The sequence below is a fragment of the Eucalyptus grandis genome, chromosome 8 (genome assembly GCF_016545825.1).
Source record: "Eucalyptus grandis isolate ANBG69807.140 chromosome 8, ASM1654582v1, whole genome shotgun sequence".
NCBI lineage: Eukaryota > Viridiplantae > Streptophyta > Magnoliopsida > Myrtales > Myrtaceae > Eucalyptus > Eucalyptus grandis.
In genome coordinates, this window is record NC_052619.1 from 44,816,962 (window position 1) to 44,827,491 (window position 10,530).

General features: G+C 41.1%; 1 protein-coding gene across 1 annotated transcript; it reads right to left on the bottom strand.

The window, feature by feature from the left end:
* Window positions 1-3,149: 3,149 nt before the first annotated feature.
* Window positions 3,150-7,813, bottom strand: LOC104414557 (ethylene receptor 2). The gene is made up of 3 exons (XM_010025707.3): window positions 7,142-7,813; window positions 4,728-6,629; window positions 3,150-4,022 (listed from the first exon to the last, which is right to left on the bottom strand). Exons 2-3 carry the CDS (start codon window positions 6,480-6,482, stop codon window positions 3,477-3,479), a joined length of 2,301 nt encoding a protein of 766 aa, XP_010024009.2. The 5' UTR covers window positions 6,483-6,629; window positions 7,142-7,813; the 3' UTR covers window positions 3,150-3,476.
* Between the last annotated feature and the right edge of the window lie 2,717 nt (window positions 7,814-10,530).

Here is a 10,530-nt window from a genome sequence, read left to right on the forward strand (position 1 = left end):
GAAATCTATTGGCAATTGATAAAATCTTGGAGGCAGGCCAAAAGAATGCCTCAATAACAATAAGGTTAAAACTTACAAATAATGGATGTTAATTATGTATCCTTAAATTGTTATTTAATGCAAAAAATATCAATAAAAAATATTGTTACTAATCTAATTTTTAACACTAATTAACACTTTGAATATACATAGTGAGTAACCCATTGTCATTGGCTTTTTAGAGCATTTTTGGTAACGTTTTTGTTCAAAAATTGTTCTTAGGAATAGAAATAAATTTTTTTATTTATATTCTTTGGAATAATTTTTGAACAGAAGAACAAGTTTGGTAAGCGCACAAAATTTCTGTTCTTAGAATGGAAAAAGAATAGAAACACATTTAGTAAACTTATATAATTTTTTTGTTTCTTTTAATTTTTTAATATTTTTATTTTATTTTTCCTTTTTTTTCCTTTTTTATTTTTCTCTTTGGCCGTCGCGGCCATCGCCATGGTTGGCGATCAACTAGGCAAAGTCCGGCGAGCTCACCGGAGCCTCGCTAGGCCACTGGCAAGGCGGCCTTCGACAAGGCTTGGCCTCACACCGACCGGGAGGCCGAGCCTCGCCGGGCCACCGCTAGGCGATGCCATCCTAGAGGTGGCTCAATGAGGCTCAGGCCAATGAGCCTCGTCGTGGATCAGCCTCTCCGGGGGTTCATGACGCTCCGACGAGGTTGCCGGCCCTTGTCTGGCCGGTCGCCGACGCCAGCCATGGGTAAGGCCGGTGACCGACAAAAGGAAGAAGAAGAAGAAGAAGAAAAGAAAGAGAAAAAAAGAAGAAGAAAAATGAGAAGAAAAAAACGTTTCTCAAAAGTGTTCCCAAGAATAAGAAACAAGTTTTTTCTATTTTTTGTTTCGTTCCAAATTCGTTCTCAAGAACAAAAATAGATTTTTTTTTCCGGGAACAAAAGTGTAAAAACGTGTTTTTGTTCTTTTTTTTTTGTTTTGTTTTCCGGAACAAAAGAACAAAAATTTGTGTTATGGGGAACAGAAACAATTTTAAACAAACACACCCTTAGTTATCAAGGCATTATCCCTTTGGAATTAATTTGCAATTTTTTTTCTAGGTCAATAATAGTGGCTATCAAACTTTAGTGGAACTTTATTGCTTAATATTACTTTGACATTTATATTTTGTCTTATTTATTTATTTTTCTTCCATTTTTGAAAATTTTCATTCTATTTAGCAATTGAGGGTAAAAGAGACATTTCTTACAAAAAAGTGAGATGAAAAATGTAATTTTATCTTTTAAAAACCATATGCATTGCACATGCTAATAAAAATGACCAACAGAGAGTTTATCACTATAACAAAATAAAAGTTCCAAGGAATCATATAATGGTTGAAAGCTTAAAGTAAACGCATACTACCCTAAAAAGAGCTTATGTATTTTCCCCTACATACAATGGAAATGCAAAAAAATTGTATCGTGTTCTCTAATTTGAAGAAAGAGTATTGCAAACCCACAAGATCAATGGATAATCACAAACTATTCCAATATTTGTAAATTTGTAATCCCATACCTAACTCAAGAGAAACAACTTTTGAATGTACTTGGAACATGCGAGCCGACTCATCTGAACAACGTGGATTTCACATGGGATTTACATTCACATGGGATTTACATGAACCGATGTTAGTGCATAGTGGGATCATGTGCATCCGGAGCATGCAATGCTTGCCCACATGAGAGAGAGAGAGAGAGAGAGAGAGAGAGGGAGGGAGAGGTGGGGCCCGGAGAAGGGGTCAGCATAGGTTCATCATGCAGGATGTTGGCAAATTGACCAACCAAACCGTGGGTGCACCATTTATGACTCTTATTGGTGCCACCATCACCAAAATCAAAATATCACCAGCAGCCAGAGAAAGACTTGATTTCCGAAAGCGACGGGTGGCGATAGAGATAGAGAGAGAGAGACTTGACTTTGGGAATTCTTCACAGTCCAACCTGATCTTATGCCCAACGTCAACTCCACTACACAGTACGCATCAGGCATAAAGTTTTGGTATACCAAATTCGATTTCTACGATAAGTTATTATTATCAAAGCAATGTGGTTCAATTCCGATTGGAGGCTCTAGTATAATCATCTTACTTAGATAAGCACTAGCAAATAATTTTGCTCATACTTTATATTACCAAATCAAACTGGAGCCCCTATCAAAGGGTTTGCTTTCGTTATTAAAGAAAACCCAAATGGGATCTACTTTTGTATACAATTTAGTAGGATAAGATCTTAGTTGCTTGTCGAGAAGGTCTGGGCTTGTGTGAACAGTTGAGATCCCAATATGAGGGTAGACACGCCATTTTCAATGTATGTCATAAAATATGATATAATTTTTTCTCCTATACCTTTTTTTTCTCACCTAGACTTCCAGTAGGGGAGAAATTGGAAAAATTGGACCGTGTGGGGAGAATAAAAAGGACACATTGAAAAGGTGGCGGCCACGTGATGTGATGGCCAATGTTTGAAAAAAAGAGAAGAAATTAAAGTCGTTGTCGTTTGGTGCACGTACCAAAAGATTCATGCATGGTTTCGGAAAGAAGCAACATCAGGAGCTTTTCATTGACCCATGCTCTTTTCATCATCTTCCCACTCTTCGTCCTCCCTTTGCCCATCTTAATCTGCCGGAACGTGCAGGTCACGCACAAGCCGGAATCTACAAGATGGATGGATATGGCGGATATGGCGGGGGCAATTTAATAACAAGAAAATATAAATAATCTCTAAAATTTTAATTTATTCAATATTATTTTTGAATTTTGAATCAATATGTAATACTGTTTTTGAACTTTCAATTTATTTAATATAATTCCTGAATTTTGTAAAATATTTAATATCATCCCTAAAATTTTTAAACATATTCAGGAATTACATTTAATATTTATAAATAATTTAAGAACCGCCTTAAAAAATTAAAGTTTGGGGACGACAAGAGTTACATTGCACGAATCAAAAGTTTAGAAAGTTTAGATACGATATTAAAACTATTTATTTAATAACTGTTGCATTTCCAAGTTAATATTTTAAAACCCTCTCTTTTAGATTAGTATTTAAAAAACCCCTCTTTCTCCCTCTACGCGATGATAATGACAATCTCCCTCACAACCCATTTGGTCCAAGAGTTCATATCTATTTCACTGAAATGTGAGTTGCATACATGTATCGTTTAAAAACTAGCAAGCAATAATTTAGTTTTCTCGAAGAGCTGACATGTTTTGCCAAAATGGCAATCTAGAAAGGATCTCTGATCACTACAAAATGCATAAAAAGCAAGGGCATGAAAAAGGACTAGTATGTTACATTTCTAATGTTGACTGAGCCTTCTTTTGTGTGTAGGACAACTTTTATATGTTGAAAATCTTGGTAGGTAATAAGGAGGAAGGGTAAGTTATTGACATTGAGGCATTACATCTTGGAATGGAGCTTCATCCACATTTCATAGCAGCGTCTTGCTTGGCTGCAACAGGACTCTCCGAAGTTCGTTGGCCATTCCGTGCAAGAGGACTGGTTTTCTGATAACTCCGTTGATTCCGACCTGCAAACATCGTTCCCAAATATCGTCACCGCTAGTGGTCAAGGCGACAATCACTGGCCAATTGGTACTGCTGTGGAACTGGCGAATCTTATTTGCCACTTCAAACCCGTCCAAGCTGGGCATGTGAAGATCCAAAAGGACAATCTGGAAAGACGATTCAGAGGGGCGGAGAGCGCCGAGGCACTCGAATCCCGAAGAGGCAGTGGACACCTTGCAGCCTAGCTTCTCAAGAAGCTTCCGGGTGACGGCCTTGTTCGCATCGTCAGAGTCCACGAGCAATACTTTTAAGCCTGTGAAGACTGAGTTGGAGAGTGTATAATCTGGAGATGGCCCCGGTTCAGAAATGGTCACTGAGATGGACTCTCGGAGTGGGAACCGTAGGACAAGTGTCATGCTCTGAGCGAAGCCCTGAGTGTTCGGGACTACCCAGATGTTACCTTGCATCAACTGTCGATCAGGACAAACAAGTTCAGTTTACAATTTTGGTGTCAATAAGTGAGGTAAAGAAAGGGAAAAGAGAGAGGAAAACATCAACAAGCAATATTGAGAGGCACATTGCGATATGTCTACTGTCTAGCAAATCAAAACAATATGTTTCAATCCAAAGTTCTTCAACAAGAAAGGTTGTACACTACTCATGAAAGACATTAACAGGCCTTACACGATTTATTTATTTATTTTATAGTAACCAGATTAGAAAGCAATGCAATAAGTAGAAAACATTGCGAGTTTGTCCAGTTCAAAGCAGCGGCCAGGTTTGGGAAGATGCTATTGTCCAGGAGCTGTCAAACGCAAGTCTACACAGTGACTTAAATCAGATTAGAGGGAATTCTTTGCCAAACATGCATTATCAGTAATCAGTAAACATTGACTGAATTACCAAATGCCAATAAAAACAAGCGTATCTGACAGTCTACATATACTAATGAGTCTGCTGATGTCCACACACCAAGGGGGCAGATGTAATTACACGTATCTGACCTCTCGCATCTGCAATCCACATCTAACACTAATTTTCATTATTTTTCGACATAGGTGTGCAAGAAAGTCACCAGTACACAACTGATATACATAACCTCACTAAGGAAATATGGCTACCGAAGTCAGTGAAAATGGAAAAAGGAAAAAAAGAAGAAGAAGAAAACTCAGTACCTGTACTAGCCATTTGCAGATGCTGAAGCTGAAGCCCTCCTCAACCCCATCACTGTTGTATTTCCGACCTCCAAGCTGGATTGTCGAAACTGACCTCTCCAACAGAGAAATGTCGTCGCTTATTCCAACTTCAAATTTGATACGCACACCTCTATCAGTTGATTCGGACCTCCACGTCACCCAACCTCGATCATACCTTCCCTGACTTCCACTGGCTTTCTCACGAAGAATTCGAAGGGTAACTAATTTCCCTTGATTACTGTCATTCAGCAAGTTACCGATCATATGCAGAATTACCTGAAAAACCCTCCTTTCATCGCCCATTACGTTGTTCGGCAAGGACCTATCAATGTCCAATTCAAAACTGAACCCCTTGTAGATACACAAGCACTTAGCCAAGCAAGCTGCTTCTCTTATCATGTCATGCATAGAAAATGATCTTACTTCCAATGGAAATCTCCCGCTATTCTTAGTTGACATGTTCACCACATCATTTATCAAATTTGCCAAGACGGCGCTGGTTCTTGCCATTGCGTTTCCAATAATTTTTTGGTCCGCATTCAAACTCTCATCCTGCATAATCGAGAGCAACCCTGAGATCGTGTGCATAGGCCTCTTTAGCCCATCGTTCATGACCTTTTGGAATGAGCTTCGGGCCTGACTTGCCATCATAGCGTTCCTCTTTTCCTGCTGTAGAGCCCGGTTTTGCTCCTCCAGTTTCTCTCTCATTAACTGAGACTCCTCAAGGATTGCTGCATGTGAGAGAGCCACTGCCACCTGATCGGCCACCACCTTGATAATCTCGAGTTCTTGATTGCTCCAAGATCGTGGCTCTCCACCCGGAAGGACCAGGACCAGTATCGCATAACATGCTGGATGGAGTTCAGGGGTCCCTCCCTTGAAGTTGGAGACACGAAGCATCGGCATCCGAATTGCGGCTACTGGGCCGGACTCCCCAGGCCCTACACTACTTGCAGTTGCGAGTTCTGAGTCAGGTCTCAAAATATGCACCTGATCGCTCTGCTTAATTGCAACAACATCTGGATCAGTTATCGGAATAGGGATGTGATAGGTTCCTGAGTAATTCCTTCCCCTCTCATGCGTCAAGTTCATCTCGGTTTTACCATTGTTAGGCATCCAAACTGCGCAGTTCTGCAACCCCAGTGTCTTGGACAGCTCGACCAGGGTCGTGTCCAAAATAGTATGCCTATCAAGTGATTTGCGAATCTCTTGTGTGAGCATCCGCACATGCAAACCAGCTTCTTTCTGTTTCATTATGATCCCTACCTCTCGCCCCAAATCCCAAGCCTTCTTCTTCAACATGAACTCTCTCACCTTCACTTTGAGAAGCAGAGGAATGAGGGTGATGAGCGTTATCGCCGTGGCACAAGAGACGAGAGCAGTTAAAATCTTGAACACGGTGAGTGCGACCATGAGTTGGAAGGGATGGTGGGCATAAGTCCACCCATTGATCAGATGGGTCAATCCGCACAGAACAATGAAGGCAATGAATTGAAACAGGACCCATTTGAACGGGATGTTCGAGCAGCTAATAAAATACAGCAATTCAATTGGGATGGAAAAGTAGGCCACGGCGATCAAGAAGTCGCTCACTCTCTGGCACTCCAGAATGCTTTCCACGCTCCACAAACTTCCCTCGTCATCGCAATTGCATCGTGGGAATCCATTATCAGCCACTGAAACGGTAATGAGCAGAGAAGAGATAAAAATCCCGGAAGCTAATTTCTTTAACATTGCATTGAAGCAGGGCAGCCAGTTCAATCCATCCGACACTAAACTTCTCGAGAGCAGGACCCATCTGAAAATCTCGACGACATGACGACAAGCTCACGCGTGGTCTCAGAAGACTTCTCCGAACCGAGATCTCCGGCATCCATTATCCTGTGAAAACCAGAACCCTACTAAATCAAAGTGCCTGCAAAATCCAACCTTATAGAGAGACTGATCCTAGAATCCGACGCACCAAACAACAGACTAATAAAAAAATCCCAATAGTCACGAGCTTTTTTCCTTCTTTACAACGACTTACTATACGGGGAGACCTCAAATTCTGGCACAGATGCATTGTATCACCGAGTAGATAAACCATAATCTATCAGAACAAACAGTGATTACGAAATTTCTTCCACTAAAATAATAGCCCCCCACGATGACAACAAAACAAAGCAACCCTCCGAAGTCACGACCAGAAACGCCCCACCAAAGGAACAGTAAAAATCCGAATAAATTAATGCGGTCGCCGGGCCAGGCCAGAAGAGAATAAAAGAAACGGAACCCACCAATGAAAAACGCACAAGGCATCCTTGAGGAGGACAAAAAACGCCCCCGGAACGGAAGCAAAGTAGGCGAAGAGAGAGAGAGGGAGAGAGAGAGGGAGTACCGGTGAAACCTACCAAAAAATTGCCGTGCCCAGATTTCGAACAAAGCCCCTGGCTCTGAGTCCAGATCCTTCACATGCAAAGGAAGAGAGAGCACCCTCTCTCTCTCTCTCTCTCTATCATGTACTTGTACAAATAGTTATATTGGCACTGATATCATTTCGCTCCGTTGGATACAACGAACCGATTTTGGTACGGAATACAGACCCCCCAACCCAACAGCAGTCGCGAATCCCGAGAGCAATCGGAGAAAGGGAGGGGAAATAAAAATTTGGGTTTTTTAGGCGGCACTCGCCGCGCATTCAACCGGCCACCTCGGGCCGCGCGAGCCGCTGATGCAGCGCCAAGAACGAGAAAAAGACGAAGACGAAGACGAAGACGAAGACGAAGAAGGGGGAGCAACGCCTTGTGTCTTCTTTCTTCTCTCTTTATGCAAAGGAGGGTTGGGTTTTGGTGGGGGGGTGGTTTGGGAATTTTACAGGGCTGGATTCAGACACGACCAGAAGGGAGAGAGGAATGCAGGTTCCCGGAAGCAGCTCTTCGGTCCGACGCATGCGCTCGTGCTGCTGCTGGGGCTTCTTATATCAATCAAGACAGACACTAGAGAGACACTAGAGAGAGAGAGAGAGAGAGAGAAAAAAAGAGAGAGAGAGAGGTTTTGAAGGCGCCGTCTGTTTTCCGGGGAGGAGGGGGAGAAAATGGAAAGACAAGTGGAAAGAGAAGGGAGGAGGGGGGGGGGGGGAGTGGGGTCCATGGGGACTTCCCAGATGAGGAGTACTTAGACGCTCTTTTGGAAACCCCAGAGCCTCCCCCTCCTCGGCAGACGGTCCCCCAATTCTTTCTTTCTCTTTTTTATTCAAACTCTCTCTCTCTCTCTCTCTCTCTCTCTCTAGGAGGATAGGTCTGCGTTTCTTTTTTTTTTTTTTTTTTTCCCTTTGTGATCTTTTTTCCAATCGTCTTTTTCGATTTTTTTTTCGGAAACTGCTGTTGACGTTTGTAAAATATCTGCGTGTGGAAATTGGGTCGGTTTCAAAGAACCGTTTCTTTTTCCATGTAGATGCGCGGTTAATGTGGAAAATTTCGTCAAGAAAATCCTCGACTTTCATTGTGATCCATTTGAGACTATATTCGATGAGTAAAAAGAAATGTGAAAATGGTGTTTGAAACGACGACTCTGATTTATGTAGTTGGACTGGTAACAGATAACTGTTATTTTGCGTTATAATAGTAACTGGGGTAAACTGTCAAGTGAATGAGAGTTATATAGCACGTGACCGAAAAAAGAAGCCCAGTAAGTGGAGGACAATAAAGAAGTGTATCCAAGTGTGGATACGGTTAATTAGTACTTTGGAGGTACTCGCTAACAAGACCCTTTTTCAAAATATGCTAAGTGCAAGAGTATCTATGGAACCTATGAGACTTGTAGAGCCCGTGTTAGATTTTTCTAATCTAAAAGTAAGAGAGATTATATAAATATAAAGAGCATTTATAATACCAACACCATTCTTGCATGCAAGACGGATTATGGGCGGCACACGGAACTTTTGACCATGGCACATGGAAATTGACTAATGAGGGTAGACGCACGTTTGCAAAAAGGATAACATTAATTTTAATATCATGTGATATTTTATGGGACCATTATCAATTATTTTAAAAGGTTAAATTGCTAAAAGAAGATATGATTTAATATTTACATATTCTAACGCTTCTTCTCACAAAATCTCTCATAGTATCAAGTAGAAGGTTTTAAGTTTAAGTATTTCATGCTCCTATTTGCCTCCCCAATCACAAATTCTCACACTTTAGGTTGAGGCCAAAATTCAATCTACCTGTGAGGGGGAATGTTAGAATATTATAATATTAAATCATATAATGCTCTAACAGTTTAAGTTTTTAAAACAATTGGCAGTAATCCTATAAAATTTACAGCACGATAGATTCCTTAATAGATATTAAAGGCCGGGTGGTGGTTCCAAATTTCAAAATATAGGAACAAGTGTGTGAAAAGCAGTATCTAGGATTTGGGGATCTGCCAACCCTACACTGTATTTGGATGCATTTGAAAATGCTTTGTGAAACAACCGTGAACTTCTAAAGAGAGTGAATTTTTGAGTATTTGGTGAAGTGTTTTTGAAGAATTGCAGCCCAAAGTTACCTTATCAAAGTCCAAAGCAGGTACCTCTTGCTTTGGCTTTCGTGCATTTAATGAGTGGTTTTGTGATTTTTTAGTCTTTTATCTTCCAACCTTCCCCTAACTAAAACTATCTAAATTTCAGTTTTAGAGAGAGAGAGAGAGAGAGAGAGAGAGAGAGGGGTCAGACGCTCGAGAAGCTTTACTGGGTGGTGTGGCGCCTCCAAGATCCAGCAGAAATTACGCAATGTCGGCAAGATCTGATTCCGGGTCCCTTGAGCCCAGGTGAGATCTCACCCGGGCTTGTGCACCCTCTCCAAATCTATAACGGGGTCACGAATCTTCGATGGCAATTCGCTCGCTTGAGTAAGAGAGATCTTGATAAGCAAGATCTTGTTGACAAGAAAGATCTAGTGGCAATTACCTCGACAAGCAAGTGAGCTAGATCTTGACTCAGCCGCATCGCTCGGGGTCGTACCACCTTGGTGGCTCTTCGCATGGGATTCCACGACATTTGTGGCAATGGCGGCTGGGTAAGGTAATTTAGGGTCTCGAAGGTTGCACATGTTCTACTGGCTTTTATTATTTTTCTACTCTTTTTTCAAGTTGATTTATAACAAATGCTTTACAGGTTATTGATCAAACATAATTTTTCGTTCACTAAAAGCCCTTCTAGTGTATTAATCAAACAAAAACTTGGCACATAACAGATTTGGCTAGAAAATTTCCTGGATAATGATAAAAGTATATCAATTGAACAAAAAGAAGTTTAGTGCGTTGAGTTACCGGCATTGAAATTCAATTCGGTAAATGTTTCTCTCTTTTTAACTCAAAATTCGATGCAAGAGATGGACTTATACGAGGGGACCTCGAAAACGACCCTCAAATACTCTTTCATCTCCGTAAAAATAAATTGAATTAGTAAGCTTCAATCTTCATAATCTTGGCTAAACAAAACTTCTTGATTAACGTGGTAAAGGAGGGGGCTTTAGGCAGCACATCTACCCATCTCTCTCTTTATCTCAAACGTCACTGAGAAAAACCATCCAATAACTTCTATGTACAATTCTTGATTCAAAGTAGTTATCTTTACCTATCCAAATGATGCTCTCCACCCGAAAGGCCACTAAAGCAACGACGGTACTTGGTCATCTTATGAAAATAAAACTGCAACAACGATGGTCCTTGGTCCAGAAGAAATTTCCATGTCTGGGGTCAAATCCGCGTCAAGTTTGATGGTTCCTCGTACGATCTTTCTTGTTACTATTTG